Source organism: Euphorbia lathyris, chromosome 8 (genome assembly GCF_963576675.1).
Source record: "Euphorbia lathyris chromosome 8, ddEupLath1.1, whole genome shotgun sequence".
NCBI lineage: Eukaryota > Viridiplantae > Streptophyta > Magnoliopsida > Malpighiales > Euphorbiaceae > Euphorbia > Euphorbia lathyris.
This window is the reverse complement of record NC_088917.1, coordinates 28,071,609-28,092,706: the sequence shown is the minus strand read 5'-3', so window position 1 is coordinate 28,092,706 and position 21,098 is coordinate 28,071,609. Positions and strand designations below refer to the sequence as shown.

The following is a 21,098-nucleotide window of genomic DNA, read 5'->3' as shown; positions in this document are numbered from 1 at the left end:
AATTTCTCGAGACAGAGGAAGAAAGAAGCTGTTCCTAAGTCAGTCAGCTTATCTGAGCAAGGTGTTAGAACGTTTTGGTATGACGAATTCAAAGGCCGTTCTCACTCCACTTGCAAGTCACTTCAAGCTGAGCAGTAAGCAGAGTCCTCAAACTGATGAGGAAAAGGAAGACATGGAGAGGGTACCATATTCTAGTGTTGTAGGCTGTCTAATGTACGCGATAGTCTGTACACGCCCAGATTTGGCTCATGCTGTGAGTCTCATTAGCAGGTTCATGGCAAATCCAGGAAGAGCACATTGGTCAGCGGTGAAGTGGGTGCTGAGGTATGTCAAAGGCTCATTGAGTAAAGGTTTGAGTTATGGTGGAGCTGAAGCCCTAGTGGATGATGTAGCAGGTTTTGTTGATTCTGATTATGCTAGTAGCATTGACACCAGAAAATCCCAAACCGGGTACGTATTCACTGTGTTTGGAACATCAATAAGTTGGAGGGCAAGTCTACAGTCAGTTGTGACTCTGTCAACAACCGAGGCTGAGTTTATTGCCGTCACAGAGGCAGTAAAGGAAGCAATGTGGCTGAGAGGAGTCTTAACGGAATTTGGAGTGACACAGATTGATGGTTTGAAGATTTACTGTGATAGCCAATGAGCTATACATCTGTCAAAACACCAAGTATTTCACGAACAATCCAAACACATAGATGTGAGAATGCATTTCGTCAGGGATGTGATTAGCACTGGTACTGTTCAGGTGGTGAAAGTGGGAACTGAGGATAACCCAGCCGACATGCTGACCAAATCTGTTTCAAGTAGTAAATTTGAACATTGCTTGAAACTGGTTAGGATGGTCAGTGGTCCTTGAGTGTATTTTTCTTCACTAGTTGATGGAGTGATTAGAAAGACAAGGTGGAGATTGTAAGTCATTGTTTTCTATCACTTGCTGATGATGCTGAGTTAATCAAGAATGGTGTTGAGTTATCAAGTCAGCATAATTGTATGTAATCAAGTCAGCATGAAGTAATTCAACAAGTCGGTATAATGCTGAGTTATCAAGTCAGCATGGCTGTGGTCAGCATGGTACTGAGGTGTTAATACAGGTCAACATGGTCTTGCTGTGTTACCACTGGTCAGTAGGTCTTGCTGAGTTAGTACATTTTGAGTAAGGATATTTTGGGTATTTTCACAACCTTGTAAAGGCTATAAAAGGTCTGGGTTGGGAAGTAGTTTCATACGAGAGATTATTCTTAGACTAAGTCATTAGTGTACACTGTGATATACTGAGCTGGGGATTGGGAAAACACGAGAGTTTCTAGAGAGGAAACTATTTCAATCTTGTTGTAATCTCCATTGATTAGTGAAGTTGCTGGATGTAGGCAGTTAAGCCGAACCAGGGTAAATTCTGTGTGTATTCTTTTGATTGCTGTTTCAAGATCCAATCTGTGATCTTTGTGAACTTTGTTTATCTGTGTGGTTGATTGATCGTTCGAAGTATAGTTCAACATTGATATTAGTATATATTATGATTATTAGGTATATGATTTTTATTTGGTGCTATAGGAAAAGTTTGGGGTTCATTCGAGGGTTTTAAGTATAAATTAAAAGTTTAGAGTAATTTTTAAAAGATTATATAAAGATGGAGGACCAAACCGGATATTTACCAGATTTGGAATATATATCTGCGAGAAAAGTGAAGAGGTGGGAGATGAGGATGATGGTTTATTATTTTTTTTTCTTTTTCGTTTCTCTTTCTTTTTCTTTTATCTTCTTCGTCATTTTTATTGTTCTTGGACCGTTTCTCCACCGTTTCTTTGATTTACGGAGATTCGATCGTCCGAATCATTTGAAATTGGAACCATAGCATCTTTATGTATAGATCTAAGTCCTAACCAAAGAGTTTTTGAATTTCGGAAGTGTTTGGAGGGAAACGTCTTAGACAGAATTTAGAGGCGAATTGAACGGGTGAATTTTCTTCAATTAGTGACTAAAGATAAGTAACTATCAACTATATTTTGAGTTTTATGTATATTGATATATATAATCAAAGAATTGTCAGAAATTGATATTTCAGGGTTTATACGGGTATTTTGTAAAATTTGGATTTTTCACGATTTTGCTTTTTATTGTGAAATTACGGTTCAAATGAAGCTATTGATTATGCTTCTATGTGAATTTCAGATTTTACTTGATTATGTTGATTTAAGGCTTGATTTGGTTGATTTACATATATACATATATGTTTTTGGTTTCAATATATATCTATATTGAACAAAATGAATTTGATGATTTCTTACGAATTGTTTTTGGATTGAGAAATCTATTGCGGTTATTATTGTTATTATTTTGGGATTGAAGTCCAAATATGATTTTTATGATACAAAGGGCTAATTGAAGCCAAATGATTTATGATTATGAAATAGTTTGCAATTTGATTGTGAAAGGAAATTTGAGCACGTTATGATTTAATGATTTTATATCCATCGAGAGTTATCCGGATCGGTGGTTATATATTTGAAGACCATGTTCAGTGAGGGACATGGCCTGTGTACACAGTCTTAAGACCTATTAGGTATGGCAGCGAAGTGTTGGGTAAGACCATATGGGATAGGCAATGTTAAGAGACGTCTCGATTATATATGTGGTTATGTATTGATACTTAAGGGGAGAAACTCGATGATGGTTCAATGTTTTAAGTTCATTTGAATTATGTTTTCGGTTATGATTTGATTTTGATATAAAGTTTTACGTTTGATTGAATACGAGTTGGTTTGATAAAACACTTATTTGATTACAAGTTGGTTTGATAAAACATTTATTTGATTACGAATTGGTTTGATGAAACGTTTATTTATTTTGATTCGTTTTGAGAAGATACATTATATATATAAAGTTATATGAACTTAAGTTTTGAGTATATTTTATAAGGTTTTGATTAAATCCCTTAATAAATGTATATATGTAGCCATGTTAAATAAAGTTGGTTTTTATAGCTAATAGTTTCTTACTGAGATTTTTATCTCACCTTTTTAAATGTTTTAATGTTTTTAGGTGAGAAAGTACATGATAGAGAGAAGGTTACCGACCGATTAGGCAAAGATCGGAAGTTGTTGCTTATTGTTAGAATTATGGTTAGAACTTTGGTATTGCAATTGTAATATAATGATCTTTGGATAAATTGGAGACTTCTAAGTATTGATTATGATCTTTCTATTTCACGCCTGATGCCGATTGAGGTCGTTTAGGGTCGGGTGTGACAGTTAAGACCTCTAAAACACTTCTTCTCATTTCTCTATGCTTCCATAATTATATATAGTATAGATTACTTAAAAGTTTAATTTTAAATACTTTGTTTTGTAAACGAAAACATACCACATACCTTTATTTGCAAACTTTTAAACTACGGACCTCTATTCGCAAACAAGACAAACCACGAGCATTTTTTTTCGTACTTTGCCCTTATATTAATTTAAAAACAATAATTAGGGACTAAAGATAAAGTCTGTCTCTAAATTTTTTTTAGTAGCTGTATCATTTAATTGAAAAAATTTAGAATACTTTCCGAATAATGCTCTCTACCAATCAATTCATGCCACATATATACATTTTTTCCATTACACTAATCATTTTCCATATGTAGTGGTAAGCTGATCTGATGTATTACTCCCGAAGTAGTATAAAATTTCTCCATTGAATTACTGCACTAAAGTATTTCGTTATTGTTTTTTGGATTAATATTATTTTCTTACAAATCAGACTTCAATCCTTTAGAATTCTAATTGTTTCATGCGTTTTATAAAGGGAAAAGTACAAAAATAAACCTTATGGTTACACCTATTTTCGATCAACACCCGTGTGGTTTAAAAGTTTACAAAATGATACCTTGAGGTTCATTCCGTTAACAAACGCATACCAAATTGACTAACGGTGTTAAAAGTCAAAGGAAAAATAGTTAATTTGGTCCTTATATTTATTTATTTTATAGATTAACTCCCGTTATTATCTAATTATCACAAACTAACCCCAAAATAAAAAATAAATATCAAATACACCATCTTCTCCATTTCTCTTTAATTTCTTATTTTTCTTTCTCTCTTCTCTCTCCTATTTGTTAATTTCTCTCTCTAAAATGGATTGAATTTTATAAATTAATCCATCTCTCTCTAAATCTATTGGATTTTCCAGCAATTGTATTAAATTAAGCCTATAGTATTATAATAAGCACGGCGATTTTACAGAGAAAAGACACCACCAACAAACTGTATGCGAATTCCATGGAAGTCCAAGAACAATCGCTGGAAAGGACACTCAAGGATCAAGAGCGAACAATTTAATCATGGAATAAGGTGAGCCAAAAAAAATGAGAAGGGGACAAAAAAGAGTGAAAGATGTTAACTTTGTAGCATCGGAAATAAATCAATCTAAAAATTTCTCCAGATTAGCAAATGAACTCCAAAAACAAAAATTCCCCTAAATCAAAGACTCCATGTAAGAAGCACATACCAAGCAAACAAAATGGGACAAAAACACACCATCCTGAGTCAACAAGGGATAATCTGATGCACTCAAAACGACAAACCAATTCTACCATGATTTCACCTTCAACAAAACGGCAGCGGTGCCAGCGGCCTTCAACATTTCCGACACATGAGAAGCCCCTATAAAGGACAGCCTATTCTGGTTTTTTTGCTGGGCTGCTGCCTGTGTTTTCACTTTCTGCTGTCTTTGCTCTTTGTTTTGGTTCTGTTTTTGTAATGCTGCTGGTGTTATAAAAAAAAAAAAACGGTATGCAAATTCAATTCCAATTCATCCTAATTGTACTTCAATTCTAACACACAAACATTCTCTCTCTCACTCTAATCGATCAAAATCTAAGACTATGTTTTGATGCCTTTACCCTTCTTCTTCTTCTCCGTCTTCTCCCAGGGTACTTCGATGGATTTTAGAGAGAGAAATTAACAAAGAGAAGAGAGAAGAGAGAATAAAAAGAAAGAAGAAAGAAAAATAAGAAATTAAAGAGAGGGAGAACATGGTGTATTTGATATTTATTTTTTATTTTGGGGTTAGTTTGTGATAATTAGATAATGAATGGAGTTAATTTATAAAATAAATAAATATAAGGACCAAATTAACACTTTTTCCTTTGACTTTTAACACCGTTAGTCAATTTAGTATGTGTTTGCTAACGGAATGAACCTCAAAGTACCATTTTGCAAACTTTTAAACCACATGGGTGTGATCGAAAAAAGATGTAACCACAAGGTTTATTTTTGTACTTTTCCCTTTTATAAACGCTTCTTTGAGAGAACAATATGCTTTTACTTGCAACATGACGTAATAATGGGATTTTATAGGAGGGTCGGGAGTTCCAACTCATAAAAAAGACCCTCCATTCATAAATGAACACATGTATCATTTATTCATTCAAAGCCATCTCATAAATTATTATTATTATTATTATTATTTGCAATTCCCATTAACCATTTACACCGTTTGATTTCTTCTCCCTCCTTTGTGTCTATGTTTCCTTCCTTTCCTCGCCTCCACTGTTGGTTGTCGCCCTCCACCGTCGGAGCCCTTCCTATATTTCTTTCTACACAAAATCAATTACTAATCCTTTCTCCATCGATTCCAACAAAACTAATCATTTCTTTGGAACGCTCCAAATAATCCTCACGGGTCTTACATTGAATTGGGTGTTGATACAACATAAAAAAAGAAAACCAAATCTAAAAAACATTTCATAATTTTAATACTATTGTTATAATTTACCCAAATATAAATAATGGGTTTCAATTCTTCAACCTCAACAAGATCATGTCTTGATGTGCAAAAAGCTACAAAACGAACTCCACACACTTTCTTCTTTCTCTTCAAAAAGAATTTTCCTATAATTCAGGTCTGTAAAACAAAGCAAATGGAAAAGAGATAAAAGTGATTAAGCGGCAAAAGGCGGCACTTGATTTCAAAAGGCAGTGGATTTTGTGAGGCTGATCTCTTTAATTACTCCAAAAGCGGTCGTTGCTTTGCTGATCTATTGGAGGTCATTAATTTAATTATGACTTTTTTAGCTTGTTAACCATGGAGTCCCTCTTGAGGTTCTTGATGGGGTTCAGAAATCAATTCACTGTTTCTCTGGGTTACGTGCAGTCGAGATCGGCGGCAATGGATATTGGTGGAGAAAGTGATTTTGTCTGTACTTGAATGCAAATCCATTCCACAAAATTTTATTAATTAATGAAGGTATTACATGTGTCATTAAATGAATGGAGGGTCTTTTTATGAGTTCGAACTCCCGGACCCTCCTATAAAATCCCCCTAATAATATCCAGTTTACTTGGATTTTAAACCTAACTCCTAATGACCTTTCCAATTCTCAATAATTCTTGGTCCCCGCACACCTTTCCAATTCTCAATGCATGTAACAGTTTTCATGAATGCTGTAGAAGTTGAAGGGATTATGGCTAATTAATTCTATAAATTCCTACTTCTTCCCTCATTTTTCCCGTACACTTGTTTTCATCCGGTTAAACCCTAAAAAATGGTCGACTCTGACTACGACTACGGTGACGATTACTACGATGGTTTCACCGTCTTCGGCGAGTGCTTCGGCTGTCATGAAGACAACGACTTCGTCTATGTTGACGACTTCGACTACAACTACTACGATTCCGACTATGAAGAGCTTAATACTAATAGATCGTTCCTGGGCGATGGAATAAGCAGCCGTTTCTTCAGATACGGAGCATCGGTTAAAGCTAGCCAGGTGGATTTTTCATTTTCTTTTCATTTGTTAATTTGGATCGATTTCTTAAGAAATTATATTGTAACTGTTGAATTACCATTCCTATTCGCAACTTCAATATTGATATACACTAAAAAGAATCTCTAAATAAAATTGAAGCCTACTACAGTTATAACTGGATATAAATGTTTTGATTAGTTGGATATTATCAACTTATGTTGGTCTTAAAAGGTTGTTGAAGAATCAGACAAGTCTGAGAATGAGGAGGAGAAGGACGAGGATAAAGAGAGTGAAGACAATGATGTCTGTGATGATTGCACTTGCGGCTGTCGCTGCTACTCCGGCTGTGACCAGGATGATGATAGTGGCTATGACAATGGTGCCAACGAGTATGACAGTGTCTATGACAATGGTGCCAACGAGTATGACAGTGGCTATGACAATGGTGCCAACGAGCAGGGGCGGAGACAGCCCGGAGCCCGGGGGGCTGGAGCACCCCCGGTTTCCGGCACCACCCCTGAGGAATAATGCTTTAGCCCCCCCAGAAAAATAATCTACTTGTAATATAAAATGTAAATATTTAACATTGAATTAAGACATCACGGATGGTCTAACTGGCAGGTAAGGCTTTTACATATTTTTAAGATGTCATGGGTTCGAACCTCCTCATCCTCAAACTTTTCCCTTAAATCCCTATTTTTTCTTTTTGTTCATCTTGTCTTAAATCACTATTTTTTTTTTTTCATTTTGATTTTCCCTCAAACTTTTCCCTTCAATCCCTATATTTTCTTTTGTTCATTTTTTCTTTTTTTCATTTTGTCTTAAATCACTATTCTTTTGATTTTCTGTCAAACTTTTTCCTTAAATCCCTATTTTTTCTTTTGTTCATTTTGTCTTAAATCACTATTCTTTTTCTTCATTTTGATTTTCCCTTAAATCTCGAGATGTGTTTTCATTTTGATTTTCCGTCAAACTTTTCCCTTAAATCCCTATTTTTTCTTTTGTTCATTTTGTCTTAAATCACTATTCTTTTTCTTCATTTTGATTTTCCCTTAAATCTCGAGATGTGTTTTTATCCAATTATAATTTTTTTCTTTAAATCTTAAATTTTAATATTAAATTTTATTATTTTTTCATCATTATTCTTATATAATTATAATTTTTTTCTTAAATTAAAATATCAATATTATTACATAATTTAATTATCTTTTTTTATCATCATTATTAATTAATTTTAATTTTTTTCTTTTAATTGATAAATAATAATATACTTGTTTAAGGGTTTTAATTTTGAAAATAGTGTTAAACTTATAAAAAAAATTAAATATGTCTAAACTTTTCACGTTGGATACTTTTAATTTTTCAGTCAACACATTAAAATGAAACAGTTTTATCACGCCCTCTTGAAAATTAGTCAACCAGTAGACTGAAATTAGCTCCCCAAATTTGAAATCCTAGCTCCGCCACTGCCAGTGAGTATGACAGTGGCTTTGACAATGATGCCAACGAGCATGATCATTGAGGCTGTGGCTATGGAAATATGAAATGGAAGAGTCTAAACTCGTTAATTTGTTTATTTTATAATTTGCTTCATTTTTTGTTCCTACATTGTGCATAAGACCTTTTTGTGCCCTACAATGTATTTATTTTAAGGTTATTCTCTTTTTGGTTACATTGTTTTTCATTTGAAACTTATTTGTTTGCCTGTTTTGTTTGTTATTTTTCCCCTTATTATTTGCAGATTCAGTCTTCAAGATAAGACCAGTGTTGACAGTATAGTTAATATGGATATTTTTCTATTTGTATATTGGATTAAATAAAAAACATCTGTAAATTTACTTTATATGGTATTTACTATTTGGACTGCTTCTAAACAAAATAAATAAAATAAAATAATTTACCTGCAATAAATATTTCTTAGTTAATCAGTAGTTACAAATTTTGTAGCTACAATACAAGTATCCGATTTATTGCTAAAAAAAAAGTATATATTTTAAATATTGTGAATTTTGAGCTTTTTGGTACCGAAACGAAACCGCTGCATAAAAAAGGAAAAAAAAAAACATAATTAAGCCTTTTTAATTTTGTCTGTCTTAATAATTAGTTTCTGAATCATTGATTTCATTATGGAATAGATTTTTATTTAACTTTTTCGTAAAATTTAGATGACATACGTTGTTAAGTGATTCGAGCTGGTGCGGATATTTTCACTTTTATGTGGACAACAGGCCCGTAGATGGGCATGCGCAAGCAGGTCTACAGCACAGGCCCCCTAATTTAGAGAGGGCCCATTTTTTTTTTTTTTACTTATTATATATAAGTTAGTAGCTCAGCCCAATTGCCCAAGTTAGTAACCATATATACATTTTTTACTTAAAGAGTTAAAGTTAGAGAAGAAGATGAAGAGTTTTGTTTTCTAAGGATTCTTTTATTAATTTATTAACGTTAAAAAACGGTAATTTTTTTTAATTACCATTAAAACAACTTCTCTTATTTGTTTGATCTTGTATCGAAATGTTATTGTCGATTCATATATAATACTTCGCATTTTTGGTTTATTATTACGTTTTGCACAGGGCTCCCAAAATGTCTAAGACGGGCCTGGTGGACAAATAAAAAAAATAAGTTTCTTGAATATGATAGAGTAAAAAGGTACAAAATTACAAAAAAATTGATTTTCAGTAGATTCTTTCAAGTTGAAACTGATCTTGGAAGAATCTGCTTGAAATGAATTTTACTGTTAGGGGAAGAAGGTTGATTTGGTGATTTTGATACTGGAATTCATGAAATGGGAGAGAAGATCGAGATCGGAAGAACTTATTGACAATTGCTTTTTGTAATTTTTTTTACTTTTTATTCTCTACCTCTCTTAATCAAGAAACTCTTATTTTTATTTATCCACGTTAACTGGTCGAATCGTCCTAACGACGTATGCTACCCAAACTCGACGGAAAAATTAAATAAGGACCCAATCCATAATGAAATTAATGATGGACTCAATGTGTAAAACTAATTGATTAGGAACCTGATCTTTAAAACACTTAAAATTTAGGAGCTTAATTATGCTATTTTTATTTTCCTGAAAAATACAATAAAAATGAACGGATAGAATCTATTCCGATTTAAAAATAATGTTTTTTTACTTAATTATTCTTTTATATAAATTAGGAGTTAACCCCAACAAAAAAAGTTAACCATGTAGTTGTAAATTTATTATTTCAATTTTAAGGTTATCTGTATTTTCAATATATATAACCTATATTATTTCTGATCTTTATGTAAAAGACCCTTTTTGTTTCAATGTTACACCTATAACTTTTTTTTCCTTCTGGAAGACATTATAAAACTTCTCCGATCAATATTCAATTTAAAAATTAACAATCTAAAAAATTCCAATTTGAAGTAAACTTTAATTTATCAAAATAATTTACCATATAAAAATTGTTATAAATAATTTGAAATAGTTTATTATAGAGATAAAGTACAAAAAATTTCTAACGTTAGCCATTAACTAGAGCGCCTTTCCTTCTATAATCTAATTGGAATTGGCTTTTTTCGGTTTATCTGGTTCAGTCGGTATTAATAGAGCACCCTATGCAATCATGAATTTCTTTATGTTCACTCCACTTGTATAGTGTTATCATCAGTGGCGGAGCCACGATTTGAGATCAAGGAGGGATAATTTTAGCCGAGCATTGTAAAAAAAAAAAAAAATTATATGTGCAGATAAAAATTAAAGATAAAACTATATAAAAAAAATTAATTCTATTGTAAAATAATAAAAAGTAATTTTTACAGATACGATACCAATAAGTATATAACTATTTTTGAAAATAAATGAGTTACTGACGATCTACAATGTAGTGATAGTTGGCAATAGTGTTCTCCTAAACCAAATATTCTGATTTTTTTTTACAAAACCTCTAAATTTATATTACAAAACCCCTAAATTTATACCACTATATAAAACCCCTAATTTATAAACTCAATTCAAAGTCATAAATTAAACCCCTAATTTATAAACCCAATTCGAAATCATAAATTAAACCCCTAAATTTACATCAAAAAATCACTAAATGTATACCACAACATAAAACCCCTAATTTATAAACGCAATTCAAAGTGATAAATTAAACCCTAAATTTATCCCAGAAAATTCTCAATTCATCAAAATTTGCATTACTAAATTAAATTAAACCACACAAACAATACTAATAATTTATAACAAATATCAAATTAGATATATAATAAGCTAAATTAGAATTTTTAGAACAAAATACACACAAATAATTAGTAATCTAAAAAATTAAATATTAAATATTAAATAATTAAGAAAAAGACTAACAAAATAAGAGCATTATCTTAGTTTAATATTTTGGCTAGGTAAAAGAAGACAAAAAAAAAAAAAAAGCTAGAAAATTAAATGTGAGGAATAAAAGAAGAAAAAATAATGGCTGCTCCTTTTTTTGGTTGGTTGAAAAAGAAATAGAAAGAGAGAGGAGGAGAGGAAGCAAGCAAGCAAATAAGAAGGCGAAGTGGGTGAAAGAAAGAAGTAGGGTACTAGGTAGGGGGCATCAAAGAAACGAAACACTGTATAATTTGATCTAATTTTTTTAAAAGTGGACCCAGACAAAACGACGTCGTTTTTTACTGGGCCCAATTTAAAAAAAAATTAGTGCCCAGCCCAGCATTAACTGGGCAGGGCACTAAGATCTGTTTCTTCTTCGTTGAAACGAAGAAGAAACCAGACGGCTGCGGGCATCTCCATTGTTGGAGAAGGGGGGCTGTTCAGGGGCGGAATAGTACCCTCCCTAAGGGTTTCGCCTGAGCTGGGGGGCTTCGACCCCCCCCCCCCCCAAGCTCCGGGCTGTCTCGCCCCTGGTTATCATCTATCAATAACAGATTAAGGAAACATGTAAACGTGAGTTTTTTAAAAAAATCAATTTTTTATCTTTTATTATGCACTAGATCTAAAGAAAGATATTTTTAGTTTTTCTAACACGTGTACACGTGTGTTTGATCTGCTGCTGATGAGTGATAACATAAGTATAAGTGAAGTGGAGATAGCGAGGATTCGTGACTTTGTAGAATTCTAGTTTAAGAGTAAAATTCGCCTAACTTGTAAATGTTAGAGATATAATTACACCATTTATAATGTTAGAGATAAAATTACTCTTAATTACCAACGTTGAAAATATTTGTACATCTTATCCCTTTATCATATAAAAGAAAATTTTATGGCATTCAATTAATTTTGTTATAAAATTATTATTTTTTTACAAACAAACCTATCCGGATTCAAAATATATAGTAAGTTATTTGTTAAATAAAATTTGAGAATATATGTTACATATATCATTTTCACTACTAAAATCAATTAGTTAAAAGTTCTGCTTTCTTGGATGCTTGTTCATTTTAACTCTGCTGTGATAATTGAGATGGATTCGAGGATTGTGGTTGATGCCATGTTAAAGGAAGCTGAGTCATTCACTGAGTTTGATTTAATTATTTCGCAATGTAAAGAGCTAGTTCAATAGATTGAAGTTGCTAGTTTCTCTTTTGCTTATAGGCAAGCGAACGGTGTTGCTCATGTTTTGGCTCGAGCGTCTCGTTCTTATGCTAGTCTGTCTTCTTTTTTTCAGATCCCGGATATTATCCGACCTATGCTGATTAACGATGTTCTTGTTACAAATTCTTAATAAAGATGGTATTATTAGTTAAAAAAAAAGTTATGCTTTCTAAATCATGAATTGACATACTAGCATGTAATGCTAACAAAAAGACCTAGTTAGGGTTGTTTCAAATTTATCAAATTCAATGACTTAATTAATTGAATCCAAAAATAAATAGTTAACTAAAAATTGCACCGCCGCCTGCGTTACCCGATTGTGGCTGCCGTCGTGAGTTTTCATCATCGGTGAGAGTGTCCTTCCGTCTGGTGAAGGTTTGTCTCAAGAACTTTTGAGAGTCTTTTCTGTTGTTTGGTATGTGTTGATAGAATTTTGAATGCGATTTTGATTTCTGTTATGGATTGGGTTTTCTTTGCTGTCGTTGGTGAATATTTCTGTAGTGAGATTTGTTGTGGTGGTGGCGTTGGTTCCTCGCATCGACCAGGATTCTTGCTCTCGTTTTGAGAATCAATTGCTCTTGGATCGTGGTTAAGGGTAGTCGAGGGGCTGTGTAGTCTCCACTCTTTTGGTGTTTCGCTTAATTGTGGGTGGGGACGTTCTGTTGATTCTGATGGATATGGAGAGGGAAATGGAGGGCTTGCGAATTGAAGGAGAAGAAGAGGGCATCTTGAGTTGGTTGCGCCGCCTACAGCAGCAGTGATGGTGGACTTGGTGTTGGGGTTTAGTGTCCTATAGACAATTGTTCTAGGATACAAACTTAATGTAAATGAAGTGTTCTTTATATCATTTGTTTTAATGAGATATATGTTTTATAACTATATAAAGGCAATACCTTTTTAAGAACTAAATAAAGTCTAATAAAAGGAAATCCGTAAGTTTGTTTAAAGTGATTATAAAGTGTTCATACAAGCATGAAGTGAGACGAAACTTTATAATAAACTAATAAACTTAAAACCACCCCAAGTCAAGTAATATGTTCAGGATTGACATATCACTGTTGAGACTTGCATGTAACAATGTCTTCTGTCCCGACAGAAAGCTGATCTCACAAGCTTCATATATACAGATATCTGGACAGTTACATGGATCCGATGAAAAGAAGTTCATTAGGATTGGGGACCCGACTTGAGATAACAGGATGGGTAGATTCATCGTTGTCACCTGTTCATCTCATTGGTATTAATAGGTATAAATAATCCTCAGACTCAAAGGAATGTTAATTAGTAATTCTGGATTACGGAATGTGACGCTTTGATCCTGTTGTAACACGATCCTTAACAGAGATGACTCTGGGGTGTGAACAGCAGACGTTGGGTATCACATGAAGTAATTGCGGGATAGTTATACATTGGATTGAGCATTTATCACTCCCGATAAATGGGAGATATGTCCATGGATCGCTTGTGGAAGTCTTGACTCTAAATCCTTGCAAGGTGATAGCTTAAGATTGAAATGCAGATTTCTCTTAACCTATCTAATTGGAGTTGACTCGGCTTGTACAAGTAAAACGAACGTCTCGCTATATGTGACTTGACATTATCCATAGTCATAAGATTCAGTTCAAGGACGTAGTTGATAAAGGATCGAATTATACCGTAACTAATACGGAAAGGTCAACGACAGAATCAACCTGTCTTCTTATAGCTCTGGGGGAATGATTACGGACTTGCTAATCACATACTTTATACATCATTCCGTTATGCAAAGATTAAATATAATTCTTTGAAAATTAATTTAATAGTTGCATACGGCTAGAAGCAATAAGAACCTAATGGGTCACACATAAGACTTGGAACCCAAAAGAGAGATAGATGTTAATTAATTGACGGAAGCCCAACTGAGCCCACTAAGGCCCAATTACTAGGGGGGCGATTTATGTATATTAATACATAAATAATTAGTTTGATTTTATCAATCCTAATTAGATTAGGATTATGAATTAAATTAATTAAAGGATAAATAAATTAGGAGTTTTAATTAGATTATATTACTCCTATTATTATCCAATAAGGTTATTATTATTATCTTTTATATTTAGATATATTAATAGATAATAATTAAGAATGCTATTCCGAATTAAATTCTTATTCAATAACCTAATTCTATCTAACTAGGGATTAGATACAAAAGATTATAAATACCCCCCTACATGCTATTTTCGAAACACCCCTAAGCAATTCAAGAGAGAGAATTTCGACCCCCTTGCTCGAGGACGAGATTTTCTACCGCTTCCTTCCGTTCAATTGATTTTCATCTCTTTTTCTTTATCCTTGATCTTGTGTTGATTAATTAGAGACAATCTACTTTGGTTGTTATAAACGGTTGATTCTAACTTGATCTTCCATTGTTTTGTTTTGTGCTCGGGAACTCGAAGTAAGAGTTGTGGGCACTTCGTTTGCAACGGTAGATAGAACTTCTGAAAGGTATTTCTTTTATCCCTCTTTATATGAAATAACGATTAACGGATTTTGGGGTTAATGGAAATAGGTTAAAATTTTTATATTTCCGCTGCTATACGTTAGCCTATTTTCCTACACTTGGGGCTATGTTTCTTGGGCCGGTTTGCAGCTGACAGATTGCTCAATTTTCTGAGTATGAGAAATCGGCTGGCAGTTCTATGTAGACCGGTTAAGGGAGTCGAAATCCAAGAGGTTAGTCCTAATCTTTACTCGTTTGAGTTCTTCCATCCAATTGATAGGGATATGGTGATTGCTGGAGGACCCTGGTCCTTTGATAATTATGCTTTGATTATGAACAAATGGAGTTTAAGTGTTAACGTGGATGATGTGCCTTTGTTAAAATATTCAATATGGGTTCAAATTTATGGCTTGCCGGTGGGGATTATGTCTGAGATAGTGGACAAACAACTAGGGAATTTCCTAGGAGAATTTGAGGAGTATGATGAAAATAATTACATTGGTATACATAGGCAGTTTATGCGTATCAGAGTCAGCCTAAATAGTGAAAAGCCGTTGAAAAGATTTAAAAAATTAAAGAGTACAGGAAATGTCTGGTCACTAGCTACATTTAAATATGAACGTCTGGGGATTTTCTGCTATGTCTGCGGCTGCCTGGGACATACGGAACGTTTCTGTGAAAAAGTTTTTGACCTGCAGGGGGTGGAAATTCAGAGAGAGTGGGGGGAGTGGCTTAAGGCCCCAACAAGTAGGGGAGGTGATCAAAGTGGGACGAGGTGGCTAAGGGAGGGTAATGGGGGGTATCATGACAGGAGGGAGTCAGAGAGGGAGTGGGAGCTTTAGGGGAGGTAGGTTGGGAACTCTGAGAGACATTACTAATATGGGGAGAGGAAGAGGAGAGAGGGCACCAACCAAACATTTAGGGAAAGGGGAGAGGGAGGTTTTGATATGCCCTTATTCTGGGTCGTTCTTTAAGGCACCAGCAGAAACTGAAAGAAAAGGGAAAGGGGGGAGGAAGGGGGAGACAAGGGGGTCGTAGAGGATACTGAGATGGAGCTAACTGAGGCTAGGAAAATGAGGAGGGAGGATCAGGGTGAGGGGAGGGAGAAGGGAGGGGAAAATGTGTAAGAGGAAGAAGTCTCTGTTCATGGAAAGAATAAGGGGATTTCTACAGATAATGTTTCGGTGAGCCCTAGTGCACAGGGCCGCCAAGGGGAATGAGTTGTTTAAGCTAGAACTGTCGTGGTCTGGAAAACCACCGGGCAGTTCGGTCCTTGAAGGACTTAGTTTCATCCCAAAAACCAGTTATTGTATTTTTAATGGAAACACTAGTAGAAGATCAACGTTTGGGCTCTATAAAACATCAGTTGAAGTTTGAAGGGACATTCTCTGTAAATAGAAGAGGGCGCAGTGGTGGGTTAGCGATGCTATGGAAAGCAGAGATACAGCTGTCGATTAAAAGTTTTTCTGAGCATCATATCGAGGTGATAATCTCTGACAATGTTCGTGGAGATTGGAGGTTGGTAGGTTTCTATGGGTTTGCTGACCGTAGTAGACGTAGAGAATCTTGGGAGTTATTAAGGAGATTGGCTAGGGACTCTCAACTGCCGTGGGTAGTGATAGGGGACTTTAATTGCATTCTAAACATTGACGAAAAGGTGGGGGGTGCTATTTTCCCTACCTTTTTAATGCAGGAGTTTGCCAAAGTTGTTGAGGAGTGTGGTTTATATGAGCTGGAACAGAAAGGTAACCCTTTTACATGGGAAAGAGGCAGGGGGACTGAGATGTGGGTGAGAGAAAAGCTTGATAGGGGCTTCACTTCGGCAGAATGGTTGCACCGGTTTGCAAATTACCATCTTCAATCATGTATGTCGGGTTATCCTGCTCACCTACCTCTTTCGCTTAGTTTGGAAAGGGAGATAGGAAGAAGTAAAGTCAAAATATTCTTCTTTGAGGAAAATTGGCTGAAGGAGCGGGATTTCAAGGTTTTTGTAGTCAGACACTGGACGGGACAGGGGAACAAGCCTGTTCAAGATAAACTGAAGGATTGTGTGCAGAAAATGACTGAGTGGGGGAAGGGTTTCAATGTGCGCTTCAAGAGCCAGATCAGGAGATGGAGGATCCAAATGGAGAGATTTACTGGAGATAGAGGGCTAAGGCTTTCTGGTTGACAGAGGGAGATAGAAACACCCAGTTCTTCCATGCTAGTGTCAAAACAAGGAGACAACACAATTCTATTGCTTCTTTGATTGATGAATTGGGGGGAGAGGTCGATAGTCAGGCTGAGATGCTGGGGCTAGTGCAGAACTACTTCCAGTCCATTTTCTCTGAATCGAACACGGTTAGGACTAAAACAGTTCAGGTTATTGACACACTGATTGACTCAACTACAAATGATTATCTCACGGCTCCGTTTGAATTGGAGGAATTTAAACAAGCCCTTTTCTCTATGAGCCCGAATAAGTCTTATGGCCCTGATGGGCTAAATCCAAGATTTTTTCAAGCCTTTTGGGACAATATGGGAGTGGAATTGGGAGCGGCTTGTGCAAAATGGCTTCAAGATGGGGAATTTCCTAAAGGGGTAAATGACACTACAATTGTTCTCATTCCTAAAATTGACAACCCTAGACTTTTAAAGGATTTTTGCCCTATTCCCTGTGCAATGTAATTTATAAGATAATTGCCAAGGCTCTAGCAAACCGGTTGAAGAGTGTCGTCCCTCAAATAATTGGAGAAACACAATCTGCTTTTGTCCCAGGCAGATCTATAATTGACAATGTACAATTGGCTTTTGAGAGCATCCATTTCATGAAGAGATTGAATAGAGGAAAGAATGGTCAGGTGGCCCCCAAGATTGACATCAGCAAGGCCTATGACATAGTGGATTGGGATTTATTGAAGCTAGTTATGATATGGATGGGATTTCATGAGCTTTGGATCCGCTGGATGATGTTATGTATTACAACAGTCAAGTATAGGGTGGCAGTGAATGGGGAATGCACAGACCATATTGTCCCAGGCAGGGGGCTTAGACAGGGGGACCCGCTGTCTCCCTATCTTTTTATTCTTTGTGCAGAAGTCTTATCCAAGTTAATAAGAAAAGCCGAATGAGAAGGGCTCATATTAGGGTGCCGAGTGTGCAGTAGGGCCCCAACTATTACACATCTTTTCTTTGCCGACGATAGTTTCTTGTTCTTTGGAGCAACTGCAAATGAAGCTAGAAAGGTGATGGATATTCTGTCCGAGTATGAGGTGGCTTCTAGGCAGGCTGTGAATTTGAATAAATCTGGGGTTTTCTTCATTACTAATGTGCCAGAGGGAGTGAGAATTGAGATTCAGGGGGATATTGGGGGTGAACATACCGCTAGATACAGGTCGATACCTTGGCCTGCCTTCTTTAATTGGACATTCCAAACATCGTGTAGATACCCATTTTTGTCCGGACCAATTTTTGAGTTTTTAATAAATTTCATTCAAAATTTGAACAATTTATGAATTATCCAGAATGTATGGTATTATCTCGAAAATAATTTATTGGGGAAAAAATTGTGCTACTAAGGCTAATTTGTCATATTTCGGTATAAATCGGTAAAAATTTCGAATTATATTCAAAATATGACTTAATAGAATTAAATTATAATTTTAACCTATTATAAATTTTATTCGAGATATATTCCTCGTATTTTGAATAAAATTGAATTTGTTTGAATTCGAGTTATAATTTATTAATTAAAGTTCAAATGTCAACCAATCAGATTAATATCTCAATGTTTATTTATTTGTCGTAAATGATATTTAAAAGCGCCTGTAATCTAAATTGCGAATTATGATGTAATATCACATATTAAAGTTAATATTAACTTTGATTTACATTATAACTAAACGTTTAGAATATAGTTGATTTCTAAATAACGAATTATGACAAATGAATTCAAGAATTGAAAAGTCAATAAATTAATGACAATTGAACGCTTAAAAATAGAACTTTTGGTAATAAATAAATATTGCATTATTAATATAAATATTTCTGTTTTTTCCAATAATTTTGATAGATCCGAAGGTCCGCTCGTCAACGTCAAAGATATTCGAAAATGCTCACTTCAAAATTAAAGACAATTTTTATGTCCCCAAAAAGTAAGATCAGAACGCACACTCGATTCAAGAATATTCTAAAAAGTGATAAAATCATATTCAAGTGACTGAGTTATCTCATTGCAGTACAAATCCAACAAATCGAAGTTCGGAGAATTATTCAAAGCACGGGATTTTGTCCGTACAAGTCCAACGGAGTCTGCTCGGGTCAGAAATAATTCAAATTCAGTCCGAGTACACATCAAAGTTCGGATCATAAATAACTCAATCCAGTTCCACATGAAATTCGGATCAGAATTCAGCCCGGCAGTGTGAGTCCGCAAAAAGATTCAATCCCAGGGACCAAGTGGCATTTTTACCAAAAATCAATAATTCCTATCGAGAACCTTCCATCTGCAACTCTCAGTGAGTAGTGGGCAAGCAGATTGACAAAACAACCCTCAAGGGCACAATAGAGAATAAGAAAAAATCATGATCAATAATCCGCTGGAATTACCTTACCATAAATAGAAAAGATCCATCACTGTAATAGGGGGGAGGAACTTTGTAAAAAACTTCATCACTGTAATAGGAAAAGCTTCACTGTAACAGGAGTGAAGGAGCAAGAACAACATTGTAATAAGCATTCAATCAATCAAAGAGCAAGGGTAATATATTTCTAATCCATTCATACATATATACACATACCTATTCATTGTTGTATCACTGTTTCTCTTTTTCCTTTATCTTATTTTATCACATAAATTAACTAAACAATAACCGAAACCCACATTCATTCCCGAGCACATCGAACGGAAGACCGAAACACCCTCCAGAGCCGATAACGGCTCTGGTTGCATTCTCGGAATCCGTTTGGAGGTCACGGGAAACCATCCCCACACGAAATCCAAACTCAGGCTAATAGAAATAGAGAATAGAGCGGGACCGAGAAACAACCAAAAATCAAACCAACATAGTGAACAAACCCATAGCCATCTCAAACCCCAAACAAACATACAAGCATTTATCCCAATCTAAAAAACACAGAATACTTCATATGCTTAGAGGAGTTCCTAGAACTCGCAAAAAGACCCTAATAGAAACCGAAATCAGAAAAGAGAGAGAGAGAAGAGTCACAAACCTTAAAACTCACCCATGCATCTTGATTTTAGGCCGATTAAACCCCGTTAGACACTCAAAATTCATCATCGGAGGTAGAGGAACGCCCAATCCCGGGCTTGGCCTGATGAAACCCGAACGGATCTCCAATCGGGCGAAACTCATGAGGAATAGCCGAGAGAAAGAGTGAGGAGAGTGTGAGGACGGTGAAGTGAGGCGGCCGGAGTTTGCGGAACCAGAGAGAGGAGATCGATCGTGGGAGATGAAAGGGGTTGAATTTCTTAGTGTGAGAGAGCGAGAGGTGGGGAAGAAGAAATGAAGGAGAATAGGTAGAATGAGTTTATGAAAACCCGATCATATAGATATAATAGGCAGAAATGCCATTTAACTCCCCAATCCTAATCAGTTCAACTTAAGTCCCTGTTAATCCAAAGTTATTTCGATTTAATCCTTTTTTTATTTTAATAAAACTTTTTGTGTTTTGATTAGGTCTCTACTTGTTTTGATTAGATCCTTACTTGCTTAGATTAAGCTCGAATAAACCCGCCTATCTGAGCCTTTTATTGTTAAACATTCATTCTTCCAAAAACTGCCAATAAGTGATTAAATGTGCATATACCGGTAATTCTAGTCTGCGCAGGTAAAGATAAATCAATTCGAAATGTTATTTCGGATCAATAAAATTAACCAAATTAATTCGAATTGATGTGAAAACGTCAATTGAATTCATAACTAAATTAATTTGAACCTATGTGAAAACGTCGTTCGAATTCGTAACCATATCAATTTGGATCGATGTGAAAATGTCATCCGAATCTATAACCAAATTAGTTCGGATCGATGTGAAAACGTCATCCGAATTCGTAACTAAATTAATTCGGATCGATGTGAAAACGTCATTCGAACTCATAACTAAATTAATTCGGATCGATGTGAAAACATCATTCGAATTTATAAACCAAATGAATTCAGATCGATGTGAAAACGTCATTCCAATTCAAAATCAAATTAATTCGAATCAATGTGAAAACGGCATTCAAATTTATAACCATATCAATTCGGATTGATGTGCAAACGTCATCCGAATTCATAACTAAATTAATTTCGGATTGATGTGAAAACGTC

General features: G+C 34.9%; 1 protein-coding gene and 1 long non-coding RNA gene across 3 annotated transcripts; one reads left to right on the top strand and one right to left on the bottom strand.

The window, feature by feature from the left end:
• Positions 1-6,492: 6,492 nt before the first annotated feature.
• On the top strand, positions 6,493-7,505 carry LOC136202043 (uncharacterized). Its single transcript, XM_065992492.1, has 2 exons — positions 6,493-6,757; positions 6,968-7,505. Exons 1-2 carry the CDS (start codon positions 6,533-6,535, stop codon positions 7,262-7,264), a joined length of 522 nt encoding a protein of 173 aa, XP_065848564.1. The 5' UTR covers positions 6,493-6,532; the 3' UTR covers positions 7,265-7,505.
• Positions 7,506-18,882: 11,377 nt separating this feature from the next.
• LOC136202954 (uncharacterized) lies at positions 18,883-20,289 on the bottom strand. 2 transcript variants are annotated; one of them, XR_010674680.1, is made up of 2 exons: positions 19,996-20,289; positions 18,883-19,457 (listed from the first exon to the last, which is right to left on the bottom strand). It is a non-coding gene; the product is annotated as an uncharacterized lncRNA (long non-coding RNA). The 2 variants fall into 2 exon arrangements; XR_010674679.1 differs by having other exon boundaries at positions 18,883-19,437.
• Between the last annotated feature and the right edge of the window lie 809 nt (positions 20,290-21,098).

Excerpts from the sequence above, each read along its gene's own strand:
- LOC136202043 (XM_065992492.1), top strand. The coding sequence starts at position 6,533 with ATGGTCGACTCTGACTACGACTACGGTGACGATTACTACGATGGTTTC. Across the intron at positions 6,758-6,967 it reads CATCGGTTAAAGCTAGCCAG|GTTGTTGAAGAATCAGACAA; the intron begins GTGGATTTTTCA and ends TGGTCTTAAAAG.